The sequence below is a fragment of the Peromyscus eremicus genome, chromosome 19 (assembly GCF_949786415.1).
Source record: "Peromyscus eremicus chromosome 19, PerEre_H2_v1, whole genome shotgun sequence".
Classification (NCBI taxonomy): Eukaryota; Metazoa; Chordata; class Mammalia; order Rodentia; family Cricetidae; genus Peromyscus; species Peromyscus eremicus.
The window spans coordinates 55,225,398-55,242,868 of record NC_081435.1 but is presented as its reverse complement, the minus strand read 5'-3'; the positions used below and the strand labels follow the sequence as shown (position 1 = coordinate 55,242,868).

The 17,471-nt window shown below is 40.7% G+C and overlaps 1 protein-coding gene across 4 annotated transcripts in view; it reads left to right on the top strand.

Annotated features, from left to right (window-relative positions):
* The window catches only part of Spire1 (spire type actin nucleation factor 1), a 123,401-nt gene that overhangs the window by 67,725 nt on the left and 38,205 nt on the right, over positions 1 to 17,471 (top strand). For all 4 annotated transcript variants that reach the window (XM_059246612.1, XM_059246611.1, XM_059246613.1 and 1 more), the window contains exons 5-6: positions 11,632 to 11,709; positions 15,739 to 15,903. In XM_059246612.1, the coding sequence (XP_059102595.1) occupies positions 11,632 to 11,709; positions 15,739 to 15,903 (243 nt within the window). The remainder of the gene's footprint in view (positions 1 to 11,631; positions 11,710 to 15,738; positions 15,904 to 17,471) is intronic.

Below are 17,471 nucleotides of genomic sequence, written 5' to 3'. Positions count from 1 at the left end.
CCACACACCACCACCACCACCACCACCACCAACAACAACAACAACAACAATGAAAATGGAGCTTGAGATGAAAGACCAGAGCACGAAGGAGGTTTCTGTCAGCCCCAATATGAGAAGCAGTGAAGGAACTTGGAATTACGGTCAAAGTTTGACAGGATGCAGTGTTTCTAGTTAGGCATGCTAGTGAAGGAAGGCGGTACTCACTTCTGGAAAACCAGGGACATGGGCACAATGATTTTATTCCCAAAGCAGTTACTTAGTGTACATACCAGGGAAGAGGTGCTACATTTAAATCATTCATTTCTTACTTACTCTGTGCACATTCAGTCAGTCAGTCATCACAGAAAGTCATGTGTTAAGCGCTCTTGCTATTTCCTGTCCTTGGAGTTACAGGGTAAACAAGATGCTGGCCCGTCTTCACAGCACTTCAGTAGGAGTATCAGTCTAGGAGTCAGCTCAGCACGGCATAAGAAAGCTGGGTGGGTGCATGGAGGGAGCTAATTCAAGACACAGGGCTTGAACTGCAGTCCAGAACTGACTTTGCTGAGCAAAGTGGTGAATGGAAGCAGCCCAGGTGAGGGCTGGGAGACAAGGGCAGGGAGATAGGAAGGGAAAGAGGGCCAGCTCCTCAGACTGAGGGCCACTGTTAGGAGGAGCGTCTGTCTCATAAAGGTGCTGCACAGGGGAAATCAGGTGTCCGGAATGGGGGTGGGCCGTAGAGTCTATTTCTGTGACTGCTTATTCTGTGAATGCTTTCTTTGGCACTAAGCAAACCTCTGTGCATGTTTGTGACTCTGACCTTTGACTTCATTTGTTTAGTGTTGTATGTGGCTCAATACCTCTGTGTTTAGTCGGGTAGTAAACCTCTGAACATATGCAGATCACTTTGTCTCCATGGAGATGCCATGAAACACTCCTGAGCAAAACACATGACAAAGAAGATGAACTTGCATCCTAGGGACAGTCTTTTCCCTGGTGCTATTTATGACTAGCTCTTACAGAAAATAGAGCACTTACAGAACACAGTTAGATGACTGGGGAGATAGGCCGTCAGTAACGGGCTGAGGACCCGAGTTGAATCCCTATGGCCCAGGTACAAAAGCTAGAGCCCTTGGTTCACTAGTTTGTAATCACAGGTAGATCCCTAGGACCTACTTAGTAAGCTTTGGAGCGGTGTGAGACCCTGTCTCAATAAAACGAGGTGGGTGACTCCCAAGGAACCTCTACCTGGGGTTGATCTTTGGCCTGCACATATGTGAACTTACAGGACCACACACAGAAAAAGAAACAAAATACAGTTAGTCTTCAGTTACCCAGTTTTCTAGAAATGAAACTGCTTTCTTTGTTTGAAAGATGGCTCTGTTTTAAAATAGAAATCTTGATGAATCTGGGCTTCTCAGGGAACTTGGGCCAGGAAGCAGGAGGAGTGAGGAAGCAAGTTGTGGCTTTTGGTGTTTGTTTCTGGGCTGACATCAAGAGGGGCCAGGCTTGAGAGAACAGGAAACCAAGCATGCCTTCTGCAGGATGGAGGGAAGGAGAGTTCATGCTTCCGTTTTTCCTGTGTTCTCTTCTGAAGATCTCCACTGGGCCCAAGCAGTTAAGAGAGTAGAGGGCAGGAGTTTGGTTTCCAGCACTGGCACCTGGTGGCTCACAACCCTCTGTAACTCCAGCACTGGGGGGTCTGACGCTGTTGGCCTCTGTGGACAAACGCACTCACATGCACATAGCCACAGATACTGCACATAATTGAAAATAAGAAGATTCTTTTTAAGAAGGATGAAGAGTCTACTCAAATTAGATAAAAGGCTAGAATTTAGGTTTGTGTTGGTCAGCCTTTGACTCATAATTCTTCTGTATTTTAAAGATTTAGATTTATTGTGCCTGCACGTTCGTAAGTCACCACATGTGTGCAGTGCCTGTAAAACACTGACGAGCGCATCAGATCCCCTGGAACTGGAGGGACAGACAGTTCTGAGCTACACTCGCTGCTGGGAACCAAATGCAGGCCCTCTGCAAGAACAGCCAGTGCTGAGTCGTCTCTCCAGCTCAGTCTGTAATGTTCGCTCTCGTAGAACTCACAGAAGGAGCCTGAACTACATCTTCTTCATCTCCCGTCCCCTCCTTTTTTTTTTAAACTTCTTTAACTCTCTCTTCTTCATTGGAGGATGTCAGGTGTCCTGCTCTATCACTCCCCTCTGTATGCCCTTGAGATGGGGGTCTCTCCCTGAACCTGGAGCTGGGCTGGTAGCTATCAAGCCCCAGCAGTCCTCCTGTCTCTAGCCTCCTATAATGCTGAGGTTACGGGCATATACACTGCTGTACCCAGCTTTTTATGTCAGTTCTAAGGGTTTGAACTCAGATCTTCATGCTTCTGCAGCACTCCTCATCCCAAGGACATGTACTTTTAAAGTACTTATTGGTTTTAACTCTACAAGTTAGACAATGTCAATGAGGATATAATAGTTTCATTATTGAAAAGGGCAGTATTAAATTGTTCACCTTTGACTTCTGATCTGTTATACTGAAAATTATAACTTTTTTTTGGGGGGGGTCGCCCTAGAGCTGAAGTTACAGACAGTAGTGAGCTGCCGTGTGGGTCCTAAGAACCGAATCTTGGTCCTCAGAAAGAGGATCCCATGTTCTTTTGTTTTGTTTTGTTTTTTATTTATTTATTTATTTATTTATTTATTTATTTATTTATTTATTTATTTATTATGTATACAGAAGAGGGCGCCAGATCTCATTACAGATGGTTGTGAGCCACCATGTGGTTGCTGGGAATTGAACTCAGGACCTCTGGAAGAGCAGTCGGTGCTCTTAACCTCTGAGCTATCTCTCCAGCCCAAATTATAACTTTTTTGGTCTTTCATATTTCAAGTTTTTTCTAAAGTTGTCCTGGAGAAGAAAATACTTTCCTCCTGCGTCAATACTGATAGCCACTACTGCTTTAAAATGGGATTATTCAGGGTTGAGAAGGACCTTAGTTCAGAAGCCCAGCATCAGTCATGGTGGTATTTGCCTGTAATACTAGAACTAGGTAGGTAGAGACAGGAGGATCCCTTGAGCTTGCCTGCGAGCTACTCTTGCCAAATTGGTGAGCTCCAGGTTCAGTAAGAGATCTTGTCTTGCTGGGCAGTGGTGTCACACACCTTTAATCCCACCACTTGGGAGGAGTCAGATCTCTGTGAGTTCAAGGCTAGCCTGATTTACAGAGCTAGGAGAGCCAAGGCTACACTGAGAAACTATGTCTCAAAAACAGAGGAGAGTGATGGAGGAGGACACCAGCTATTGACCCATGGCCCTACACACACACACGTCCACATGCTCATGTGCACATACCCAGCATGCACACCCTCCACAAATGACTTTCAAATGTTGAAACAGTTCTCACATGTGACATTGAGACTGACATCAAATTTTTCTAAATGGCTTAATGTTGTCCTAGTTTTAACAAAACAGTAAGATGGGAGCATGACTGCTAGATGCCAGTTAGTGTTTAATTGCCAGCAATTCACCAGGCAATGAAGTTCTGGGGTGAGGAACTAAATTGGAAATAAGAATGGCTCCTTATAAATTTTTTCAGAAAATTCTATCCACATTTTATACTCTGCGATCTTTTATTACTGAGAAACTTTACTCAGTAACTTACATGTATTGTTTTACTTAGTCCTATGTAAGAAATCATGACTTCATGATGGCATCTTTGATCTCAGTTTATTTTGAATATGACTTTGATTAAAATACCTTTCTTTTTTTTTTTTTTTTTTTTGGTTTTTCGAGACAGGGTTTCTCTGTGTAGCTTTGCGCCTTTCCTGGAACTCACTTGGTAGCCCAGGCTGGCCTCGAACTCACAGAGATCCGCCTGGCTCTGCCTCCCGAGTGCTGGGATTAAAGGCGTGCGCCACCACCGCCCGGCTAAAATACCTTTCTTAAAATAGAATTTATATATGCATGTATGAAGTGCTCTCAGAGAGCATTTTTGGAATTGGCTTAGGTGTTATGAAATGGTTTTGGGTACTGTAACTACATTTTAAAACTTCAAAGTTATTTTTCAGAAAATTAGTATAAATGTTTTTAATCCCACTGCCTCTTGTCAAGGAAATAGGCAAATGCAACTGTGTGGTGTACAGACTCCTGTTAGCTCAAACTGAGATGCTTGCTTGTGAGATCAGAGAAACAAAGCCACAGACCTCTCTCATACTGAAGTGCATTTTCATCAGCTTTCCCCCTCTCCTTGCCTGTCCCTCCCTCAGGCCTGTTCTCAATACCTCTGGCGATACATCTGTGGCGTTTAAGTTGGCTGAAATGTATTCCCACTCCTAAAGTGGGTTTATAGCCCTTCAAATGGTGAACATATCACTTTTTGACAGACAGAATCACCACCAGATGTCTATGTGAATGGTAGCCATTTGTTCATTTTAATTGGCTCATCCATCATTTGTAACCTTCCAGGTCCTTCTTGCCGCCTGTGTTTTTTCTTTTGTTGTAAACGCTGGTGTACAAGAGAATGCTCACATTGCCAGCAACATTTAAATACTCTCTATGCAGAGTGTCCTTGTTCTTATCACTAGTGTACTGCTTTAAAAGTGTTTCACAAGAACATTTTGAATAAAAGATGTTAAAAGATCTCTTCCAAGTCCCCATACATAGAGAAAATGACACATGGGTTGAAATGGTTATTACCAAGACGAGAAAAATGTTGATCTTTAAAATGTAAGAGACACTTAATCAGAAGGGGGCATTTGCATAAGAGCTGACATTGAACCTACTGAAATGAATTGTACTCTGAGCATTTGATGTAGAGGTGATTTACAAAGTACATTTTATTTATTTGTTTTTGAAGATGGCAATATATATGCTGGCATGGAGATATCCTAATTGCTAGCTGAGAACGGTTTCACCAGAAAGGGAAGAGTTAATTGGCATCTGTGTACTCCCAATTAGAGCTTTCTCACCGCATTCCAAGCATAGGCCAGCATCTGTCATTACATTTATGTAAGAAAAAATTTATTCAGAAGCTAAAATAGAATCAACAAGAGGACAGAAGCTCATCTCTGAAATAAGACAGATTTGTAATTTACTTTCAAATAATTCAGTTTCTTTTTTTGTTAACTAGAAAACTAGAAGTTTTGAGTCTCATTTGATCAGGCTGGTACAATTGTAGTATTTACAGTCTTAAAACAGTTTTATTAATATGTTCTGAGTCAGGATTTTAGTTTCATGAAGAGATTAGAAAGAGGTGTCATCTGAAACAAATCTGCTAAGAGTAGAATGTTCTGGAGGTGAAATGTGAATTAATAACTAGATCCCTGCATGCACTCACTGGCTCATACATACATACTGCCCTCTTGTGAGTTCCTAAGTAGACCCCTGCATGCACTCACCTGCTTATACATACATACTACCCACTTGGCTACTAAGTCTCTGCATGTGAGTCAGGCTTCATCCTTTATCAAAAATCCAAGAGTTCTTTTTTTTTTTTTTTTTTTTTTGTTATTTTGCTTTTTTAGAGACAGGGTTTCTCTGTATAGCCCTCTGGCTGTCCTGGAACTTGCTCTGTAGACCGGGCTGGCCTTTGCCTCCAGAGTGCTGGGATTAAAGGCATAGACCATTACTACCAGGCTAACATCTAAGAGTTCTTATTGTGCCCATTCTAGAGATGACAAAATCAACTGAGGATTAGCATGGTTAGCTAAGGCGTGAGAAGTCACCCAGCTAGAAAGCCTCTAATAACCATGTGTGCTGCTCTTCAGGGAAGTTAAGACATGAGATGTTCTTGGGCCAATCATTTAAATTACCTTTCATATTATAAAGGACAGATTGTTTGTCTTAGTAGTAGGGAGGAAGGAGTTTGATCCCAGTGAAGTAAAGGCAAGGATGTAAAGGCCTATATTTAGTCAGAAATATGTAAAAGAATAATAAAAGAGAGAGTGGAGCATGAGCTGTGGCAGGATTCACAGCAATAAGAGTTTGGGAAAGAATGTATCTAATTACTGCTTTTCATGCCATTCCACCATATGACTAAAAGTCAAAGAAGAAGTTGATATTTCTGGAATTATGAGCATTTGAAATCATGACTTTGAGTTTTAGGCTTCTGCTGCATCTGTATAATCCAGCATTTTGCTCTGCTCCACCACCTGAATTTTGTTACTTTTTGTTTATGGTTATTAAACAAACTGTAGTCCTTGCTGTGGGATAAGCCTTTAAATTACAAGAACATGAAAGAACATGATAGAAAAAAACTTGGTTCCTGTTGGACCTGAGCAGCCCCATGCTGAACTCTAAGTTATGTGTGGGCAAAGGGGTATTGGTTAGAACATCAGACCAATAATACCTGATGATTTTTCTTAAGTACTGAGATACCAAACTAGCTCATTTTGATGCTGGTTGAATCTTGGTGACCTGATTAGTATTGTAATTACAACGAAACAATGGGTTCTGTTCTTGGTAACTGCAAAGCCAATAAGCACAATTAGAAGGTCAAAGAACAGAGGGAGGATTATTACCTGCAACCAGCCAGGAGAGCACAGTAGTTGTTCCACAAGCAGTGAGAGCCTTTCGGACAAAGGAAGCATGCGGACTTTATTCAGGAAGCCTGTACATACTTACATACAAAACCGCTTGGGGTGGACACAGTCCTGAGCATACTCTATTTAAAAAGTACACTATTCACGAAGTAACTATGTTCGTTTTAAGACGGGAAGATGGTGGATGCATCCCTGGACCTGTTCAGCTCAGAGTCATGAGGCACATACACATACCTTGTTAAAGTAAGTGGTGGATGAGAACACTTCTGCGCATGTTTAGCTTACATCACAAAGATGGCAGACAGGAATTCTTATGGACACACTTAACTTTTTGCAAGAAGTCTTTAGCTGAAACAAAAGGAGAAGTCACTGTGAAGGTGTGTTCACATACAAGTTTGCCCTTGAGCTGGTCTCATGTGCTGCTGGCATAATTACTTCATTCTTCTATAGGTCTTAGAAATAAATTTCTTTTTTATTATTTATTTATTATCTATTTGGCTGAATGTAACATTTATACATTGTATGAGCTCAAGTTAAGTATTTTCCTGAACAGGCACATGTCTCTACCCCCAACTCTCCCATAGGATTTTGAATTTAAAGGCCAGAGATTTCCTCTGAATAATTTTCCCTCAGATTGAATTTGCTCTAGTTAAAGTTGACTTATTAAAGAGCTGTTGAAGAAATTTAAGTATTAATATATAATATAATACTATAGCACATTCTTACTTTAAAGTATCTTAATTTATTTATTGAACAAATACAAGTGCCAACCTTGTACAGAGCACTGTTCTACATATTTGAGAATCCTATCACTGAACAAATAAACTTCAAAAAAAAAGCCTTTCTTATTATAGAAGGTAGACAGAAAACACACAAAACCAGTATATCATACAGACTTTTAAGGTGAGGGCATTCTTTGGAAATAGTGTAGACTAAGTTAAGTGCTAGAGGCCAGGGGTGGGGCTTAGGATGTGGTCAAGGTAGGCCATTGAGAAAGAATCTGATGAAAGACAGGGAAGGCTTTGCTTGGTGAGTATCTGAGGTGAGCACTGGACACAGAGGGAGCCCTCAGAGCAGGTACTGAAAGGCTGGAATGGGCTGGAGCAGCAGGAAATAGCTCCTTCCAGCTCAGTGGACTAGGCGGTGCTGTTAGGTGTGGTCCCAGGCTCCCCAGAAACAATTCTCCTAAATCCATTTTCTTCTACCATTGTAACTTAAGAACCCCAAAGACTCTTTCAATCAATAGAATAGTGTATACTCTCAAGCATTGATCCTTTTTGCATAGAACTTTAATAACATCTTGGAAAGCAAATAAGGGCTTCTGCCTGTGTGTGGTCCCTTCCCCCCTCAGCTGTGATTTTGATACTTCATGAGGTTGTGCACTTCAGACTATAGTTTTGAATCATCAGAGATTTTTTTTAAAAAATACCTAATTTCTAGCAAAAAAAAAAAAAACGGGGGAATTTTGAATATCAGAAATACTTTACTAGGTTGGTACATCCTAGTAAATAATAGACAATGAAGAATACTGATTTAGTAATAATGATTCCTATTCAGATTTTGATGTAAAGTCATGACACTTTTTGCAAAGACCAGTTAGTAATCATAAATTTTATTCTCTTTCTTTGTGTGTTATTAGAATTCTTAAGTATTTGTAAAGGTTCCATTTAACAAAATAAGTAGAACCTGACCCCCAGCTGTCTTATGAGGGTTGTTGATAATATAAAAAGGTAGATTATGGAATTTACTTTTAAAAAGCAACTACTTGTTTTAAATATTTTACATTGGATTAGATTTTTGTATATTGTATGCAGATTTTGTATATTGATACAAATTTGAGATTATTTTAGTTGCAACATACTGTACATATACTTCTAATCTTGTTCAAGGTATTGTACCTATACAGTTCATTTAACAATGTAATGCAAATTGCTAGTCCTTGAAAATTCTTATTACCAACTAATTAGGATATAAAAAAATGCAAGTTAGTACAATTAAACTTGTAAGTCATATTAGGTATATTTTCAAGGTCAAAGAAATATATTTTAGTTAGGTCATCTTCAAACACTTCAGAGATCTACAGAATATGGCATTTAAAATGCTGACAGTATGCTGTTCAAATGGGACAAGCAGGGCACAAAAGAAAGGACTGCCGAACTTTGCCAAGACAAAGTAGGACAACCCTTCAGAAAATCCTGCTTCACAGATGAGTCTGTCTCATATGCTAAGCCTGTAGGCCAAAGATGATGCCCCAACATTGCAGAGGAACCTTGAGTGACTGTCCAGGCAGCTAACTGTTTCTGTCATTTCTCACAGTTTTTGGAAGTCGCTTGTTTGCACTTCCTGCTTACTCAGTTAATATTATTTCTTTCTCGGGGAGTGGAAGACTAGATAATTATATAGTTTTCCTTGTTAACAAATTCAGAAAAGAAACTCACTAAAGAGGTGTAAAGTATATAAGCTTGAAAAACATCAAAAGATAGTATTCAGTTGGTAATACAAGTTAGGATAGAGAGTGAGTTAGGTACACTTTGGACTCACCAAAGTAGGATAAATAATAGAGTATTTTCTCTGAATTTGTCAAATGTTTATGGACTGGACATTGTTAATGTAATTCTTTTTTTTTTTTTTTTTTTTTTTTTTTTTTTTTGGTTTTTCGAGACAGGGTTTCTCTGTGTAGCTTTGCGCCTTTCCTGTTGCGCTGCCTTTCCTGGAACTCACTCTGTAGACCAGGCTGGACTCGAACTCACTGAGATCCGCCTGGCTCTGCCTCCCGAGTGCTGGGATTAAAGGCATGCACCACCAGCATAATTCTTGACTGTATATATTGTATATACTTATTGTACTTACTATATATATTTTTTCTTATATTAGTTACAACCTTTTATTATTTTAAACAAAAAAAAAAAGGGAAATGTGGTAATATATTGTGTACTCTAATAAACTTTGCCTGAAGATCAGAGACCAGAACAAGCCAGTAGATTAAACATAGATGCCAGGCAGTGGTGGCACACAGCTTTAATCCCAATGGTTGAGAGTCAGACGCCTTTAATCCCAGCACTAAGAAGGAAGTGTAATGGTGGGCTGAGAAAGGTATATAAGGCGTGAAGAGACAGGAACTAAAGTCTTTGGGCTAGAGGTTTTTCAGGCTGAGGAGTCGGTGAGGTAAGAGGTGGTGGCTGTGGCTTGTTCCTTTGTCTCTCTGATCTTCAGGCATATTTTATTAGGGTACACAGTATATCACCACATTTCTGAAGGTGACTGACAGCAGTTGGCGGCAGTAGTCATGCTGCTAATTTACCTCCAAAAGTTTGTGTTTAGCACATGAGAAATACCTGTTTTAGGTTTTGATATACCCTATGGTATAATCAATTGCTATTTGTTATTCTTAGGAGGTTATGCCTGGTCTCTTTTCTGTGTCAGTAATTTAATGTGTCACTTCCTCTACTTAAAGTTAGACGGGTAGATCGTGACACTTTGATTTCATAGGTGAACAGAAGCCCCAGATTGGGTAACCTAGACAAGGCCATGTATCTTATTTCAGCATTTTAGAAGGAATCTTGACTTTTAAAGAAAATTGTGTAAACACATTCTGAAATAACTAGAAACGAGTTGGGTGTTTTTCTTCTGTTTCCCCCTAGGGATAGAAGAAAGAATGCATTACTTGTACCATACTTTCTTTTTTCCTGCATTAACATTTCTTTATTAAGAGTATTTTAAAAAGGTGGTGGTGTTAGCCTTGTTTTGCAGATGGATAATATGAGATGTTAGGAAGCTAAAAATAAACAGTTTGGAAATGTTTTGTTTATAATGTCATATAAAACAAGCTAGGTCTCATATAGTACATTTCAATCCAGTCTGTGGGCAAGCAGGCAAATAATTCAGCCGAAGGTAATGTATATTAAGGTTGAATTGCTATTAGTAGGCATGGAATACAGTGTGTTTATAATTAACTTGTAAATATGCTTTTCAAAATTTTTATTTTGTGTGTGTATGTATGTGTGTGTGTGTGTGTGTGTATACATGTGTGTGCATGCATGCATGTACGTGTGTGCATTTCATGTGTGGAGGTCTGATGACAGCTTGCAAAAGTGAGTTTTGTCTTTCCAGCCTGTGGGTCCTAGAAATCTAGCTCAGGCCATGGGCTTGGTGGCAAGTGCCTTTATCAAGCCATCTCACCATCCCATTGTTTTATTAGTTTTATTGATGCTGCTTAAAAGGCATTTTATCAGTTGAGGTTTATAAATAAATTACTTGATAAATACTGTATTAGTTGTTTTTCTTGTCACTGGGCAAAATAGCTGACAGAAACAACTGAAAGAAGGAGGCTTTGTTCCCCTCAGGTTTAAGGGTACGTAGTCCATGGTGGCCGGGAGGCACGGTACCGGAGCATGTGGCAGAGCTGTTTACATTTCATCCCAGGAAACGGAGGGGGGTGCTGCTTTTCTCCCTTTTCACCCTGGAATGCCAGCACGTAGAATGGTATCATCCACATTTAAAGTGGTTCTTTCCACCTCAATTAACCCAGTTTTTAAAAACCGCTCTAAGACAGGCCCAGAGATTTGTTTCCATGGTGATTCTAAATCCTGTCCAGTTGACAATCAAGATTAGCCATCACAAATGCATGCCAAGCATCCAAAATTTCCAAAGCTCCTATTAACTCTGTGCATGGACTTCTGCCTAAGGGAGCCTAGAGGGGAGCCACAGACAAGTGTGAACCTAACAGGATGCTCAGAGCCCAGAGATGTGAAGAGATTTTGTTATAAAAGGGAAGAAAGGAAGGCCTGTCTGAGGAACTAGTGGTTTCAGTTGAACCTGATATCTGCAGAAAAGGAGAGGGCAGTGGAGAGAGATGGTGTGGAATGGAAGACTGCTTTACTAGCCCAGTACTGTTTTCAGTAGTCAAGAAAAGAAGAGAGTGTAAATTTAAAAAAAGAGTGAAATTAAAGAAAAGAAGGAAGTAATTACCCATGGGCTTTAATGAACTATCTTTATTGATACTTTTCTCTCCATTTTCTCTAAAGATAAATTTTTTTAATTATAACTTGCTTATAGCTTAATATAATTTCCATAATTGGTTTTTAAATTTTATTTTAACCGGCAGAATCTTAAGAAGATTCAAGAAATGGAAAAGACTGATGAATCTAGCCTAGATCTGGAGGACCTGAAAAATGCAGACTGGGTAAGGAACTAGATATACTTTCTGATCAGTTCAGCTTTGAAAAATAGTGTTTGGTTTTGTTTGAATGCTGGTTATTAAGGACTGAAGGATGAATTAGTACATAAATTTGAATGCTTAATTTTACAAGTGGTGAGTATTTCTGTATCCCCAGTAGTAGATCTCCCTGCCACACAGTAAGCCAGATCAAGCCAAATTAAAAGTCTAGGTTTAAAATGAGCAAAGTACCCTGGGTGACTCAAGCCCTCCGAAGTGAGGCCAGGGAGAGAGGAGGAGAACTCACATGGCAGGTCTAGTGACTGGAATTTAAATACCCTGTAGGCGGTCTTGGGGGGGGATGGGACGGGAGGGGGGGACGGGGAGGGGGGGACGGGACGACGACGGGACGGGACACTTGGTGGGCAGGGTTTGGGATTGGGGGTGGGGAGTGAGGCCAAGGTGAGCTCCCAGCTGAACAATAAGTGAATAAATATTTTCATTATAAAAGTTTTTCTTATTGTGAAAGAGCTGCCCCCATTGTGTCTGGAAATATCGTTATTAACATTTATAATTATAAATACCTTAAATAATACTCATTACTCAAAATAGAAGTTCTGTGTCAGGATGTGAGACTAGCAGTGTGGTGCATTTTTTTATCCAATGAACATTTACTGGGTTAGAGGCCTATAGATGCAGAATGAGGGATATGTAGTCTCTGCCTTCCCTAACACAGTCTAGACTAGAGAGGATATTTTCTAGAACAGGAGATTATGGTATTTCCACATGGCACACTTGAGTATACACTCCTTTTCAGACACCATACTAAATCCTGTAGACACTGAGAATCCCTGCTCTCAGATAGAACAGTCTTGGGCACAGGACAGTGGATGTCAGGAAGTGCTAAGTAAAGCATTCCAGATATCAAGGGAGGCACACGTTAGGATTCTGACTTTGAGATTAAAGAACATGGTCAGCAGTTGATCTTACTGCTTTTGCAGAGGACACAGGTTCAGGTCCCAGCACAGCCAGGCAGCTCACAACTTACTCCAGTTCCAGGAGATCAGATGTCCTTGTGGCTTCCAAGGGCTCATACACACACATTGCACATAAACTTACTTAGATTCTCACACATACACAAGTAAAATGGAAATCTTTTTTAAAGGATAGTAATGGTATTATTAAGTGAAAGACTCTTTAAATAGATGCAGATTTGAGAACTGTGAATAAGTTTCCTTGACAGTATTAGTTTTTTTTTTGTTGTTGTTGTTGTTGTTGTTTGTTTGTTTGTTTGGTTTGGTTTTTTTGGTTTTTTGAGATAGGGTTTCTCTGTGAAGTTTTGGTGCCTGTCCTAGATCTTGCTCTGTAGACCAGGCTGGCTTCAAACTCACAGAGATCCGCCTGGCTCTGCCTCTCTAGTGCTGGGATTAAAGGCACCCGGTGACAATATTAGTTTTTGTTTGCCATGTTCCTTAACATCTTTATTAAGAAACACTATAGGGGCTAGAGAGATGGCTCAGAGGTTAAGAGCACTGACTGCTCTTCCAGAGGTCCCGAGTTCAATTCCCAGCAACCACATGGTGGCTCACAACCATCTATAATGAGATCTGGTGCCCTCTTTGGTGTGCAGACATACAAACAAACAGAACACTGTATACATAGTAAATAAATAAATTTAAAAAAAAAAGAAACACTATAGACATGCTTATAATAAGGTGTATGTGTTCAAAGTGTACAATGTGGTAAGTTTTGACACATTGGTGAGTATATCCATATGACCATCACCATAATCAAAATAATGATCCTATCATCCCCCCTTAGTTACTTTATTTCCTGCCTCCCTGCTCTCTGCATTTGCGTTGTCCAGAGTTTTATGTGAGATGGTGATGAGTGTGTGCTGGTTCATACTGAGCTTCTTGCACTGGGCACAGTGTGTTTTAAGACTTGGTGCTGCTGCCTCCTGTATCACTATTACACTTCCATTTGGTACTAAGTGCCACTCCACTTGACAGAGAAATCAGTTCGTTAGTCGTCTCTTGATGGTCACTTGGGTTGTTTCTTGGGTTTGTTGTTATTGTTGTATGTGATGACTCCCCCACCCCCCCTCGTGTAGCTCTGGCTGTCCTGAAACTAGCTCTGTAGACCAGGCTGGCTTTGAACTCAGAGTGATCCACCTGCCTCTGCCTCCTAAGTGCTGGGATTAAAGGCGTGCACTGCCACCACCACCACCAACACCACCAAGTGTACATTTTTTTTAACTAAAGAAGACAAGGTGGAAGGAGAGAACTGATGTTACAGAGTTGTCTTGTAACTTACATATGCTCCATGGGGATACATACCCACATACACATCACACCTAATAATAGTAATAATCACTGAAGTTTTGCAAAATAATAATTAAATAATAATCCAAACTGCAGCAATCACTGACCAGAACCTCACAAACTTCAAGGGGAGTTCCTTTTGCTAGATACCACCTCTTCTCACAACACCGCTCAGGTGAATGACCTGGAAAGATGAGAGTGAAGAGGGAAGCCAATGGAGAAGTTGATGTCTCTAAAGGGGCTCGAGCGGCGGGGAAAGGTGCCTGATGTCTCACCTGATGACCTCAGGTCCATCCTCAGAAGAGAGTGAAAAAAATGGATTAGTGTATTGTAAATGAAAAGTCATCTTGAGAAATGTAACCATTCATTTTATACAGAGAAATTGGTTTGGTTTTGTAGATAGACCCTAGAAACTCATACAAACCTTCTTCTCTATCAGTGAGCTGCACACCTGAGTGTGGAAAATTCTTATGACTTAACTTATGTTTTTAGGTAGCTATTGAAGACACATTAATTTTGATAAGTTACATTTTAGTTAAATACTGTATGGGTTGACTTTTCACTGAAGTAGACAATGATAAATAAGACAAGTAAACCAAGGGGTTAAGGAATAATGCACATTTTAGTATATGATATACTAAGTATTTGATGTAAGTCTCATCTTATTAAAACTCTTGTAGGTCGAGAGCAATTTATTATTTCTAGATAAGAGAACTGATTATAGGATGTGTACTAGATAATATAAAATTGTAATTTTCAGCATTGTATATTTATAAAACACAAGACGTCAAGTCTTCATTATTACTTACTTGTCATTGATGAGATGAACTCAGGCAGGTGAAGCAGCTGCTGGTGCCCAGCTAACAGCAAGTACGGGTATCCACCAGCTCTAGATGCAGCAGTGCTATGCGCTAAGTGCAACACAGCCAAGGGGGAAAGCGTGGACTTACCTAGTCACTCACCGGTCTGCAGGGCAGCTGTATCGTCTCTGCTCTGTCCTGAGAACAGAGCCAAACCACGCTTGAAGAAGCATGAGAAGGACAGCTTGCTGTACTTGTGCTTTTGAAGTCTTTAGTGTCCTCTCACTCACCGATACTCACTGACCACACAATCATATAGCCAGACTCGAAGTCGGTTTGGGGAATACACTACACTTTCAGTAAGCAGTAGTACTGGGGACTGTCTTTGTGGCGTTTTTATTGTTGTGAAGAGACATCATGAACCCAGCAACTTTTATAAAGGAAAACATTTAATTGAGGGGTCTCTATTCCAGTTTCAGAAGTTCAGTCCATTATCATCATGGCAGGAAGCATGGCAGTATGCAGGCAGACATGGTGCTGGAGGAGTAGCTGAGAGTTATACATCTTGCAGGCAACAGGAAGTCAAAGTTACACTGAGCAAAGCTTAAGCCAAAGACTTGGGAGCCCGGCCCACAGTGACCCACTTCCTCCAGCAAGGCCATCCCCACTCCAGCAAGGCCACACCTCCTAAAAGTGTCACTCCCTGTGAGATTATGGGGGACAAATACATTCAAACGACCACAGGGACGTGTGTCTTGTAATTCAGTCTACTCACTTTCTACTCATCCAGTGATATCCTAAAGTCTAATGTGTTCCCTTTCCTTGGTTGGTGTTTTATATCCATGACTTTCCTTTATTCTCTATGACTGTAAGTATTCAGAGAAAACTAGTGGATTTGTTTATTGATGATTATCCATCGTTGGTTCTTTCAGGCACGATTTTGGGTACAGGTGATGAGGGATTTGCGAAACGGGGTAAAACTTAAGAAGGTCCAACAGCGGCAGTACAACCCATTGCCGATTGAATACCAGCTCACCCCTTATGAGATGCTCATGGACGATATTCGGTGCAAAAGATACACCTTGAGAAAAGTAATGGTAAGCACTCAAATGGTTGCCTGTAGCTTATTTGGAAATGGGTTAATCAGTATTATTTCTTCTCATAAAATACTTGATCACTATAGAAAACTTGAAAAATACATTAAGCTCAAAGTAGGAAAGTTATAAATGTATAACTTTATAACCAAAAGAAATTTTGTTATTCTACTGGCTCGTTTTATGTGTCAACTTGACACAAACTAGAGTCATCAGAGAGGAAGGAGCCTCAGCTGAGGAAATGCTCCATGAGATCCCTCTGTAAGGCTTTTTCTCAACTAGTGATCAGTGGGGGAGGGCCCAGTCCGTGGTGGGTGGTGCCATCCCTGGGCTGGTGGTCCTGGGTTCTATAAGAACGCAGGCTGAACAAGCCAGGGAAAGCAAGCCAGTAAGTAGCTCCTCTACATGGCCTCTGCGTCAGCTCCTGCCTCCAGGATCCTGCCCTGTTTGAGTTCCTGTCCTGACTTCCTTCAGTGATGAACAGCAGTGCTGAAGTGTAAGCTGAATAAATAAACTCTTTCCTCCCCAAGTTGCTTTTTGGTCATGATGTCTCATCGAAGCAGTAGAAACCCTAAGACAGTTATGTTGCTTTGCCATTTGCATTCATTTTCCTTCCCCCGCCCTCTCTGTTGTCTGGCAGATACTGCTGTTGTTGTTGTTTTGATACAGAGTGTTGCTATGTTGCACTGGCTGGCCTGGAACCCACTGTGTAGACCAAACTGGCCCAAGAGTGGTCCTCCTGTCTCTCCTTCTGCCTCCTGAGTGCTGGGGAGTCAAGCATGTGCCACTATGCCTAGCTTAATCCTCAGTCTTCTTTCTGCATTTTATTAGACAAAATGGGCTGATTTCAGTTTATAACCTATTATCCTTGTTTCATGTTGTGAATAGTCTGTGTCATTAGTACTTCTAAATGGTTACATACTTTCTAGCTGATGGATGTATCAGAGGTCATTAAACTCATCACCTCAGTATCAGGTACAAGCAGGCTGTTTCGTGTATCCTGTTCTATACGTCTATTAATAGCTATACCGTGAGGTCCTTGAGCCATGTTCTGAGGACAGGCACATCCAGCTCCTCAGCAGGTCATGGGAGCTATGCCTTGAAAATGTCTCCTTTGTGTACCACTTCTCCCACCACCTCCGTCTCCCATTGAGACTGCCGCAGTGGCCTCACTGTCCTGTTTGCTGGGGTTACAAGTGTGTAACACCACGTCTTTACATTTTTAGCCTTTTTCCACTGTCCTGGAGAAATCATGTACCCTTAAGAAAAATATGTATTCTAAGCTGCCAGGTATGGTAACGTCTATTGTGATTCCCAGTACTAAGGGTGTAGAAGCAGAAGGTCTGTCTCAGAAAAGAGTAGGAGGGAGAGAGAGACAGAGGAAGTGAGGGAAAGAGAGTATTCTGTTACTAGGTGAAGAGTTCTTCTAGTTAATTTATGGAATTGTTCAAATCCCTCCCTTTTGCTTGGTTGATCTGTTCAATGCACGGTTGTAAATGGAGTCTTAAAAGTCTCCAACTAGTCTAGAGTTGTTTATTTCACTTTCAGTGTTTGTTTCTTCATATATTTTA